Here is a 13,387-nt window from a genome sequence, read left to right on the forward strand (position 1 = left end):
CAACTGTGGCTGCAGCTCATGTGAGAAAGACTCGGGACAAATTGCAAGAAAAGCTGAAACTGCGACCGAGACTGCGACTGAGAATGAGTAAGAGAATGAGAATGAGAATGAGACTGAGACTGAGACTGAGAATGCTGTGCTCAGAGTACAGTGTACAATGTACTGTTTATTGTCGCCATTTGTAGCAGCAGTCGCCCTGTCAAGGCTGCTCTGAGGAGAACATTAATGGCAGCCGCAAGTCATGCCCTCAACCTTAACTGAAACTTGCGACGACGATGAGCAAAGTAGCTGACGGCTAACAAAACTTTCAATCCACTGTGAGCAGAGCCAAAGCAGCAGCAGTCGAAACGGCATCAAGACGACAAACTGGCAGCAGGTCTTAAGGGCCAGAAGGCTGAAGGGATGCTGAGAGGGGGGTGGGAAAGGGGGCGACGCATATTCAAATGACTTTTTCGTGTAAAAATTCAGAACAAAACAAAAGCGCCCGAACAATTGCAAAGGAATGCAACTTAACAGGGGGAGAGACAAAGAGAGGGGGAAAGGGGGTGTAGCTGGCTGGCACTTCTAAGCTTTGGCTACAGTCAACGTCAATCCCGACGAGCGCACTAACAAGCACTTGCAGCTGCCTCGACAGGCCCAAGACGATGACGACAACGTTGCTGCTGCTTTTGTGGTGCTTCCTTGCCGTGTTTTGTTTTTTCTGGCCTCCCCCCCTGCCACACCTCACCCTCTCTCTCTTACTCTTTGCTCTATAGCTGTCGTGTGAAGTGGGGCCGCGTGCATGAAACTTTCACAAGTGGCTTCCTGCCTTGGTCCTGTCCTCGCACTTTATAAGCCTACGCCCGACAACCGACGACCGACGACCGACGCCCACGCCCATTTTGCACGTTTTTATATGCCTTTGTCTTGTTTCGTTGTCGTTCTCTGTGTCGTTGTCGTTGTCGTTTTCCTGGGCACCAAAATGCATCCTTGAACACGCACACTTAACTGGGCCTGCGTGAGTGCCAAGCTGCTCTGGCAGTTGAGCTACTCAACAGCAGCAGCAGCAAAAAAAAACTCAAGCCCAAGTCAGACATTTACCCAAGTCGGGTAACCGCCTCCAAGCTAGCGACTCGCTGCTTAAGAATCCCCATTCTCCATTCTTTCTACAGCTCTACTTTTGAGAGCCTTTGTCGCCACTGCCGCTGCCTCTGCTTCTACTTCTACTTCTTCTGCTGCTGGTGCGTGTCCTTGCCTTTGCCTCAACCAGCAACTTTTTTACTGGACTTGGCTATCTATGCGGGTCGTCGGTAATTTGATTAATCCAGCGAAAAAAAAAATATATAAAGGAAAGGCATTGGTTTTGGTGTCTTGTAAGGGGTTGCTGCTGACTGCTTACTGCTAACTGCTGCGGCTGCTTCCTGGCTAAATATTTAAATGGCCGGGCCATTATGAAAATTTATCGATTTAGTGACAGTTTAAGGACACACATTATGGCGCCCATTTGTTATGTTTTTATGGTTCGTATGCCTGCTGCTAATGTCAATTTTGAGTGTTGCCTTCTTTTGTGACGCGGCGCAGACATTAAATTCTTTTTCGGCCATCCCCAGCCCCAGCCCCCACCCTCTTCCTCTTCCCTAGCAAGGGGGCGGGGCACATCATTTAGTTGGCCCCCGACGAAAAGGTAACTTTATTTTATAATTCATTTTATTATTATTATTATGTAAAAGTGCTGCGGCAAAGCAATTACAATGGAGTGAGACAGATCGTAAAAAAATAACAAGTAAGCTGCATCACAGCAGCTGCCACGACTAGCAAATACCCTGGCAATTCTGTGCCTTAAGCTGACCACAAAAAAGTGGGCAGAAGAAGGAAACTCAGCCTCATTAAGTCAACTAAACTTTTGATATTATGAGCAGAAATTCCTGTGTTGATTTAGTTTAAGTAGAAACTTTAATGACTTAGCCAAAGGCCAAAGCTGTAATTAGTGGTTGGGCAGTCTGCTAAAATATTCAAGTTCATTGTGCATACGATTTGTAATTTAAAATTTACTAATTTACAGCGCTTTACTCTAAAATAATTGGTATGAATATTATTATAAAACCAATTATTGCTATTTTTGGTGCATTTTGTTTATCATTTCAGTTAAGAGCATTGTTGAAATAATTTCTTTAGTTAAACATAAATGCATAAATAATATGTATGATAGTTCTTCTCTTACTTCTTGCAACTGCAAAAGCAAGAAATTATAATCGTGAAAATATATTTTTGCGTTTTCGATTATACTTCATAAGGCACTTGTATTTATTATTTGTATTGTAACTTGCATAGAAGAAACCACAATTATATGTATGTATTGAATGCATTAACATCAATTATCAATAATCGAACTCATCTCGTTTTTAAAGTTACGAGAATTGGCTTCACACGCATTCTTAGGAAGTTACATTGGGTTCTGATCTGACAGTGAATATCAGCAAAAAAGAAAAACTTATAAAAGTACCTAAGTGTTTAATAATTTATTTGGCTTGCCTGGTGTAATACTTAAATGTATTATAACTATCTGTTTCAATTATTTCTAAAGCAAAATATATATAGAAGATTTGTGGTTTGGAAAAGTTAACTTAGTCATCCTCTTTGAATAGGTAATTGACTTACAAATCGATCTACTACTGAACTAATACATGCAAACTTTAATTGCTGTATTAAGAAAAGGCTTAATTCAAGCAGGGCAACTATATTTTAAATCGATTAACTTGATGTTTCTATCCAAAGATTAATCAATAAATACAATTTATTTTTTGGTAAACTTGTTTTGCTGTTCTTTATCAAAAATTTGAGCTAATCAAATGCAAATTTCAATAATACACACTCTGAACACATTCATTAACGTGGTCTTATTTCGATATTAAGACAATGCTCAATTAATATTTGATAATTATATTTGCTTAATTATTTAATTTTTAAAGGAAGATATAAACATATTTCCAAAGGGAAAAGGAAGACCCCTCAATTTAATTTTCAATCCAAAACAAATTTGTAAATATGATATGTTGTAAAACTTATTTTGCTCTAAACGTTTCTAGCGAAAAGAGGAGTTGATGAAAAGATATGCTAATTTTTAGATATATAAAAAACTTTAATTTCTTTATTAAGCCAGAGTTTCATAAATACTGTTAATAATGTGTATACTATATATTATCAATTGTAATATTTGCAAAGCAAAATGTTTTAGAAACCCGCCGTATTGAATTGGCCACCTAAAACTAAGAGTCAAAAACAGAAACTGAATCACCCACTGATGCTGTTCACCTGATATCTGTCACCTGTGTAGACTATATCCTCAGTGTTACACCTTGATATACCCGTTTAGCCGCGAGGCACAAAAAGAGGCGAACAACACACACACACACATAGCTGGGGCGAGACGAGTGTGCGAGTATTTTACTTTTTTTTTGGTAGGGCTTTTCTTTGGCACAAAATTCTGGTGAAGAGCGACGGCGGCGGCAAAAATACAAACATAAAATGCGCATAAAAACGCGCAGAAAGCGCATGAAATAATCAACAGTAACAACAATGGTGGGAGCTGATGATGGCCAGAGGGTGACCAGAGAGAGGAGTAGTGAAGTGGGTGGTGGAAGAGGAGGTGGTGCTTGCTATTGCTGCTGCTGTGTTGAGCTGAACATGCACACACGAGTTGACAACATCCGAGTGTGCGACTGACATCTCAACAACAACAACAGCAACAACAACAGCAACGAGAACAGACAGAAAGGGGAAGGGGAGATGAAGGAGACGAAGGCAAACAGGAGGCATCAGGAGGCAGTCCTAATGGTCTTTGGCTTCGTTTGTTGCTGCTGCTGTGTGGCTGACTGATGTTTGCCACAGCCAACGCCATAATTAATGATGAAAAATTGCTACACACACTTCTGCACACACACACACACACACATGGTCACAAAACATATGCAGTTGAGAAGAGCAGAAAAAAAAAATAAATAAAGCAACAGCAGCAGAGCAACAAAATATAAAGCCATTTGGTATTGTGCTGCAAATTAACATGAAAAGGGCAAAGCATCGATGCCAAAACAGCCAACAGTCGTTGCTGGCCACTGTTGGTCAAGTGTGAGCCGACTGGGGCGAAGGTCAACTGCTGCTGGCTGCTGACTGTTTGGTTGCTCGCTTGTTTGGTTGCTGCTGGATCCGCATGACAAACACAAGTGAGCCACTAAAGCGTTGGAGCCTGAGGTCGCTGGAGGATGGCGATTAAATTGAGTTAATTATGGCCACGTTTTTGGATTGCTGTGGTAAATAAGTGTGATGAGAGTGATTTGAACGAGGACGTCAGGACAGACGACAGCAGCTGAAACTTTGCCAAAAGGCTTCTCTGATGAGAAACAGAAACTTATTGCGCCTGCCTCATAAATAATATTAAAGTGGCTCCATCTCTCTAATGACAGCAATTCTCTCTGGCCTTTTAAGTAATCAAATCGCAGCAGATTCCGATTAACGAAATACCACAAGCCAAATTTGTAAATTGTAAACACAATAATACTTGAAACAAACAATTATCCATAGCTCTCTGGTATGTGATTTGTGCTAATGCTAAATTCATTTCTCGCAAAGAGATTCGATAAGCCGAAACCGAACAAAAAGCAATTTGCATTTGTACATTGTACAAGCTGCTTAAGTTTCAATGTGATTATGACACTGGCTACAAATGTTGACTCGCTTTAATTGCACATTAATTTTGAGATTAATTGAATGTCAGCAGAGGAAACTAATTCAGCAACTAATAACACTTATTTCCTTGACACAAATCTTTGAATTTAATTGAAGCTAACTAGAGTTGATACGAATTTCAAGTGAATAATGTGCTTAAGGAGGCAAAAGTCATTGCGTAGGAAACGCAAACAAAAATGTGACTGTAATTAATTGCATTTATTACTGAATCGGAATCGATTGGTTATAAATAACAAACTACTTTCGTGTGGCAAAAGCATTGATTAATATTTGTTTATATTTAAGAAAAATATATTCATTTCGCATTGCCATTTTCATTATGCGATATTGTCTTTTTCATTATTTTGAAGTTTGGAAAAAGCAGCTGTTTTATTTCTTTCATTTTCATTTAAACTCAATATCAAAAAAATATTATTTATATTAATTGTGAAAATATAGAATTTAAAATAAATTAGCTGCATCCGAGTGTGCTCGACTTTAAGATATCTGCTATCCATTTTGAATAAAATCCAAACAGAGCGGTAATAATTTTTAAAATATACCAAATTAATATACCGCAAAAATTTGAATACTCCATTAAAATATCACATGGAGTGCAAAATATACCATATTGCGTGTACTGCGTGCTAACATTACAAAAGCTATCATTAAAAATATATTCATATCTCTTACAGTGCTCATAAATCCAACTCTGCTAAAAGTATATTATTCATTTATTTTCTTTTTAATATATCCAGGTTCTTTGCTTCTATTTTTTTTGTTCTAAATCATTTAATATATTTCATTTAATTTAAATTATTTTATTTTAATTTATTTTAATTATACTTTCAACATTTTAAAGTTTGCTTATAGATAATTTTCCTATATATAATTCATCTTTTTTATTCTTTATATTTTTAATTTTATTCATATTCTCTAAAATTTGGAAACAAGATATTACTTTTATTTCAAGTTTACTTTCAAATCATGTCGCTTTATAAAATTCATCTGTTTTCTTCTTAGTATATTTAGAAACAATACCTCGAATACATCATTGTCGATTTCGAATTTATTTCGAGTCTGGTTTCAGATTGTTTGTGACTTTAACTCGCGGCACATTTTAAAGTGATGTCGACAGATGGAAATGATTCAGCATCGTTCATCGAATTGTTTTTCTATGTGGACATCTGCGACCCTATAAAGGACATGCTGTGCATATATTCGTGCATGCGTTTACATTGGTTTTATTTAAAGCGTTTTGACGCAATTTTTATGGCAACCGGGTATAATAAAAGACTATGAATGTTTATAGATTGTAAACAGTTAATGGTTTTAAAAGTGTTTCGTCGTGTTTTGTGTTTTGTATTTTGTTGTGTGTTTTGTTCGTTCTGTTTGTTATGCTCTTTTCGCTATTCGACACAACACTTCTTATCTAACACCCGTTAAATTTATTGCGCCTGGCTGAGAGAGGAGAGAAGAGCAGAGCAGAGCAGAGCGAAAAGTCGTGGCAGAAACGAAGCAGAGCATTCATTGTGCAGCACAAATGTGATTGTGAGTTATTTGGCAAGTCTCCGATACAGATCCAGGTAAATTTATATTGTACATACATATAAAACATTCGTTCAGCGTCCAGCTCAAATAAAATAAATAAAATTTGGCGCGTGTAAGAAAAAGGAGCAACCAAAATGAAGAACGTTTGCAAAAACAAACAAAAATTCAGAAAATAGCTTTAGCAGTCGCAACTGAAATGCTCTAACTTTCATTGATTGATAAAAAATAAAGGATAACAGAAATAATGAAATAAAATAAATATAATTTGTAATAGAATTTAAATAAGATTGGTGATTAGTTGTATAATTTTAGTACTAACGTAGAATTTAAATATAATAAAAGGAAATTACGTGATATTGAATAAAAATGATTTTCAATGCACTTTATTTTAGATTACTGATGAATAACATTTTATTTATTTGTATTATATTGTGCATGTGATGAAGTATATTTTAAAATGTTTTTTAAACATTGTTGATAAACAATATATTTTTAGTTTCGCTAGCAACAGGAAAGAGTTGTATTCCTTATTTAAATAAAATTAATAATATTATAGATTTTGTGTTACTCTTCGTTAAAAAAATGGCACAAGAAAAATGTGACTATCGACATGAGAAAAGTACTTTTTTAACTAAAAACTACAAAAATAATAAAAAAAAACTATAAGGAATCTTATAGTTTAGAATACTAAATTAAAAGCTGTAAGTCTTAAAATTTACAAATTTAACAAATTAAAAATCTTGAGGCATATAAAAATATGAAATCTAATCATTGTTAGTAATGTATTAGATTCATATTTTGTAATGCCATCAAGATTCTCATGTTTGTCAATTCGTAAATTTAAAGCTTAACAGTTTTTAATTTAGTATTTTAACTAAGTATTATTTTATTTTCCCTTTGGTGCTGTTATATAGTATTTATGTGCTAATTAAACGTTCTCTTTAATTTTGGTTGTATTTATATAAACAATTCTCACATACAATTAAACTTTGCTCGTAGTTCACTATAATGTTAATTTTTGCTGCTCAGCTTGCGCAACTTTTAAGCACTGACTTTCATTTGTCTGCATTTAGTTTGTTATGTGGAAACTTTTTATAGTCACTGTTGCAAGCTGCATGACAATTGTTATATGGCTGCTGTTGCTGCTGCTGCTGCTGTTGGTGTTGCTGGTTGCTGCTGTTGCTGTTGCCCCGAAAAACGGCAAGGGCATAAAAACATTAACAAGAGAAAGAAAAATTTAACTTAATTGCCATGCACAAAAATGCGTGAGGTAACACGCCCCTCCCCCTGTCCCCCAGGCCCCTTCTTCCCTGCCCCTTTGCCCCCTTTTAGCGCTTACACTTTTGCTGACTGCCATAAAGGGGTGTTATTGTTGTTGTTGTTCGTGTTGTTGTTGCCGCCAGCGTATTTGTGGGCTTGCTTGTGGTTGCTTTGCCAAAGAGGGAGCAAGAGAAAGAGAGGGAGAGGGAGAACAAGGGGCAGTTGGGGAAGTGGGAGTGGCAGTCAGTGGGTCTGTGCTTGGCGTGCGTGCGCCGTGCGATATAATTTATGTTTCAATAACTTTCGAAACTCATTGAAAAGTCGCTTATGTTTGCTTCAATGGTGGCAGGCAACAACAGCAACAGCAACAACAACAACACAAACAAACAACAACAATGCGCATGAGAAGAATGTTAAAAGTACAACAATAAATTGTTTGGATTTACTTATGCTGCTGTTAGAGTGGCAAAGGAGAGGGGGGGAAGAGGAAGGTGTGGAGGGAGGGGGGCGGAGCGCGAAGGGCGCGCTTTTCTACCAGCAGCTGCCATTTGCCATTTTACTCAATTTTTATTGTTGTTGCACTTCAGCGACCCGCTTTGTCTCTCTTTCTCCCTTTCTCTCATACTCACTCTCTCTGACTCGCGCTGAGTAAAAAACTCGCTTAAGTTGCGCAAAACTTTTGCTATTTTTTTGTTCACAATTTTCCTCCAGTTTTCTCTTCACATTCTCCCGCTTTCTCGTTCTCATTCGCTTCTATCTAATGTTGTGCTGAATGTGTTTTGTTTGCCATTTGCTTGGCTGTTGCTTTTGTTGTCATTGTTGTTGTTGTTTCAGTTCTATTTTCATTTTGTGCTTTTAAAATTTATTTGCAAGTTTTCTAATTTGTACTTCACTCCATTTTATTGTAATATACAATCTCATTTGCGAACGAAGTGGCATATCTCCTCTCTAGCATGTACATCTCAATCTAAAACAAGAGCAGCAGCAACAGGCAGCGACGTCGACTGCGACTGCGACTGCGACTGCGATTGGGAGTTAGGTGTCGCTGCCTAGAAGTATGCAATGCTTTTTTTACTTAATTTTTTCCGTTTTCATTCGCCCGGCAGCAGTATAATGTCTCTGCTGCCCTGGTGCGCATATTTATTAACCGCACTGTTGACTCTCTTTCACGTCGCTCGCTTGCTAGCTAGCTGGCTGCGGCAACAACTTTGTGTGCAGCTTGTTGCTGTTACTTTCAACGGTTTACCGTTTACTGTTTTGCTGCTGCCGCCGTTGCTGCTGATGCTGCTCTCAGTTTGAATTTTGTTGTCGCACCTTTTCAGGAATTCTGTTTACATTTATTACTTTGCGCAAGTTTAAGTGAAAAATTTCCATAAACATTCTTTTAAGCGACATAAAGTTTTTATTAAATTTTGCTAGAAATCCCTGACACGATGATATCAGCAGCGACATCAACAACGGAGCGAACAACAACAACGACGACGACGACGTCGGCAACAAATAGAGCTGCGGAATTTACAACTACAACACAAGCGTTTGCTTTAGATTTAAACCCCCGAGTTCTCTTTCTCTCTCTCACTCTTTGCTCTTGTTGCGTCGCATCGCGTTGTCCTCCTTGTTTGCCAGCCCCTGTTAAGACAGCAGCCAAGTGGAGTTGCCACACACACAGTACGTTACTCTTGCCGTTTGCCGTTCTCGTTGTCGTTGTCGTTGTCGTTGCCGTTGCACGCAGTTCATAAAAATTTTGCCAGCCAACGTGACATGCACAAAGGCAAAAGGACACATGGCAGCAACAGTAAAGTCGTATCGTAGTCGTAGTCGCAGTCATCGTAGTCGTTGCTGCTACAGAATGTGGCATAAACTTTGCCAGCACACAAAAACGGGACGCTTGTTAACCTGAGACCCCTGTTTTGTGTGCTGCTGCTGCAGCCCCCTCACAGGACATTAGGCGAAATTCAATTAAAACAAGGATATATTTCGCTCAGGCATACCAAGCTGCCCCCGCTCGTGCCTCGCCCCCTTCCATCTCTTCCACTTCTTAAACAACACACAAAAAATGCGCTTAACTTTTACACGCGCTTCGCTTAGCGTTCTGTGTTGCTGTTGCTGCTGACAGCGCGCATACGCCGCGTGTGCCGCCATAAAACGCTTAATTTGAGTGGCAGCCCCGCGGTGCAATCTGAGAGAAAGAGATGGAGAAAGTAAACACATACACACACACTTGTATTGTATGTAAGTACATCGTAAAGCAACGCTAGTTTATAAGCTGTCAGTGCTGTCGTAACAGTGTTGTGCGCACTTTTGTGATTATCGCAGCTCAAATTCAATTGCAATTGACTCATTAAATGCCGCTCATTATTCATACTGTCCACAAAAACCAGCTAATTTACGTTAAGCATTTTTGAATAAGGTCAGCAGAGGCATTTGAGAGAGGTGGGGAGGGGAGGAGATTGTGCAGCCAACCAAAAGCTGATCGAAACCGCAACAAATGACAAACGATGCGAAAATACACAACAAACAACAAGTAAAAAGGGTTCACTCACACACACACACACACACATACAAATATATATATATTGAACATGTATCTCAATGCAATGTACAAATTTATAAACAAAACGAACAGCAACAGCAAAATGCAAAATGCAAAAAAAAAGGGCAGAAGGAAAATCAATGAAAATGAAAACCAATTAGCGGTTAACCAAACTGTTCAAATTTGGAAATGGATGCAGTCGCGCATGGCCATAAACAACAATAACAACAACAACAATGCTAACCGGCTTCTGGGCAGAGGAGTTAAAAGAGCAATATATGTATGTATGATATAGCTAACAGGGGTCAATTGGAAAGGTAAACGAGAGGTGACCGAGATTTACCAGAATAATAATCAAAGTGTGGTCAACAGAGCCAGTGGCAAACGTAAAGCTCAGGGTATATGATTTTAAATTGAATATAATAACCATAAAAAACAATCATATTACATGAGGGTTCAAAATAAGGTCGATAAGCAACAGCAACAGCAACAGCACAAAAAAAAGAAAAACTTCCTTTAACCCTTAAAAATAGACAATCATTATTCTATTTACCTTAAATGCCTTTGCCAATTCCCAAGTGACGCTTAAACGGATTTATTGCTGTTTATAGCTTGCAAAATTCACTTCATCGTTTGCAATCATGAAACAAGCATAATTGTTACAACTAGCAAATATTGATTGAAAATTTCGAATTTTTCGATTTTCAGCTCCGAAACTGAAATTTGTAGCATACTTTTCAGCTGAATTTTGTGCTCTCATTTCATGGAATTGAGTGGGATTTTCTGAGTATAGCATGTGCTCTAGGAATACGTAATTAACTGTCCAACAATTCTTAGAATGCAAAACTGTGTGGGAGACTCTTTTTGTGGCTTTTCAAGGTAATTCAGGTCTATTTTTAAACCGAAAATAAAGTAACTATCGACATAAGGGAAATGTGTAAAGATTGCACAACACATTCTTAATTATCATACTGTACTTTGATTACAGTTTGCATTGAAATAAAACAAATTTATAAAAGAATTCCGAAAAATATTGAGAGAACTGAAACCAAAATGCATACAAATTTGATTTATTCGAGAGCAGTAACTAAATCTGAAGCTAAACTCCATTTTCTGAACAATTTTTAACGCCCGAGCAAAGAATTCAACATGAAACGCACAACTTTTTCTGTAAACCGCAATGATTCTAGATGTTCTAGATGTTTTTATTTTATTCTTGATGTTTTAAGTAATATCATATTGTTTATTCATTGTTCTAAATTAACTGAAGAACAAATTATTTTTAAAGCCTCAGCCTAATTGCCTCAGACCAAACATTTATAAGTCAACTCTAAATGCACTGCTAATGTAAAGCTTTCATTCGAAATTTATATAGGAAATTGTAAAAAAAAACTTTTATAATTATGTCATATGTTAATTAATTAATTATGTCATATGTTAAGTCCTCTTTACTGTGGCGCAGTTTAAACTTCAAAAACGAAAATAAATTGCAGCCTTAAGAAGCAAATGATAAAATATTCTATTCTAAATTCGTCAAAATTTGTAGTCTTCATGTTTGAATTTTATTTGGTGAAGAATTCGAAAGAAGAACCTAAAATTACATTACCTTGCTCTTAAAGGACATACAGTTTGAAAGAAAAAGAAAAATATATCAGATTGTCAGACAAAGCAACTAAGACCCCATTGCTGTAGGTGTTTCTTTAATAACTTCGATAACTTTTATCCGAGCGCAATCATATTTTTAGAAACCATAAATATTGCAGTTATTATTATCTTAACCAAAAATCTACTCTTAAAATATTGCTTTCAATTCAATATAATTAAAGTTAAATTTACATACTATACTTTGTCATTTTATATATGTAAGTGCAAGCGAAAAATATCCAAAAAAATTAAACTATTGTGAAGTAACATAATAATCAGACAACCCACAATATACTTTTAATGGATATTTTTAAAATCCATCAATATCTTAATGCAAGTAACTAAAGCTGACATAACTCTGTTGGGTGTCTTATTGTCAAATTTCCCACATTTTCTCATTCCTCTTTTAAGCACATTTCCTTTGTTCACACTTGAAAACGGAAGGAAATTCAACAGCACGTGCTTTAAATTCGCGGGGCTCAAACCGAACATTTTAATTTGAATTTGTTTATCTTTTGTTTTATTGTTTGTTTTTGGCAAACTCACCTGGATCTGCGTGTCGTGGGATCCTTCATGACCATTGCCTCCGAGATATCGCCGTAACGGCCAAAGTAATCGCGTAAGCTCTCTGCAAAAAAAAAATACACACACAAAAATGAAGAATAAGAGAAGTGTAACAAAACACACAAAGTGGTAAATTTGGAATGTGTGTGAGTATAAATTCGTTGTGCTAAATAATCAATAAGAAGTTTATGAAATGTCAGGGAGCAGTCATCAAAAAAGTTACTAATTTTTGGTTGGGTAACGGTCGGCAACACTAAAGGTCTTCATAAAATTTGCGCGTTCGGCCTGCCGCAATAAATAAATGACGTCGTCTGATACAGAAGTGAGAAGGAAGGAGAGAGGGAGTGATGGAGAGGGAGAGAGCGACCCTTTGTCTCCCTCCACCAGGCGAAAGTCAAACCCAACTCTGGAAAACCCCAATTGCTGGACATTATTCACATGCACACGCTTTCCAAGGCTCAACAGGACGAACAGCAAAGGCAGAGCAAAAAAAACCAGAAATGCTCATTCCAAAGGCAGGAGAGGAGGAGGAGGTAAAGGAGGAGGAGGGGGGATTCATGGCAGCTGTTGTCTGCGGTTTTGCGAGCTAATCTGGCAGCCAGCGCGAGCACTTCAGTGGCACGTACGCACACAAACGCAAAACTGAAGTTATTTCAACAAAATTGCCAGACAAACAGCGAGTCACAACGAGAGTGTGTGTGTAGGGAGAATGGGGCAAGGGGCATGTGGCATGTTGATGGGCCCAGTTACCAGTTGCCAGTTGCCAGTTGCCAGCTCTCTCTCTGGGTTGCTGCGATTTAATGCAGCACAAAAAGCCGATAAAGTCATCTCAGCCAGCAAAAGAAACCCTAATCCAGTCGAGAGCTGAGCAGAGCAGAGCTGAAGCATCGCAGCAGCAGTTGGAGTCGTCGTTGCGTCATAAATTCAAACTACAATAAAAATTCAATAAAACAAACGATTTTTTTCTTTGCCACCAACAACACACGCACAACAGCAACAACAGCAGCAGCAACAGCAGCAGCAACTAGTTGCGCCACAGCTTGTGTATGTTTTTCTGTTGTATGAGTGGGAGTTGCATGCAACGCGAAACAAGTCGGCAAATGCGTCGCGTGATTTACATAAGTATGCACAATA

At 37.7% G+C, this 13,387-nt stretch overlaps 1 protein-coding gene across 7 annotated transcripts in view; it reads right to left on the reverse strand.

Moving 5' to 3' along the window:
* LOC132793845 (RNA-binding protein Musashi homolog Rbp6) overlaps positions 1–13,387 on the reverse strand; it is a 226,160-nt gene that overhangs the window by 133,116 nt on the left and 79,657 nt on the right. For all 7 annotated transcript variants that reach the window (XR_009633154.1, XR_009633153.1, XM_060803955.1 and 4 more), the window contains exon 4: positions 12,236–12,317. Coding sequence is in view for 5 of the 7 variants with exons in the window: in XM_060803955.1 (XP_060659938.1) it covers positions 12,236–12,317 (82 nt within the window). In the remaining 2 variants the exon portion in view is untranslated. The remainder of the gene's footprint in view (positions 1–12,235; positions 12,318–13,387) is intronic.

Source organism: Drosophila nasuta, chromosome 3, assembly GCF_023558535.2.
Source record: "Drosophila nasuta strain 15112-1781.00 chromosome 3, ASM2355853v1, whole genome shotgun sequence".
Lineage (NCBI taxonomy): Eukaryota > Metazoa > Arthropoda > Insecta > Diptera > Drosophilidae > Drosophila > Drosophila nasuta.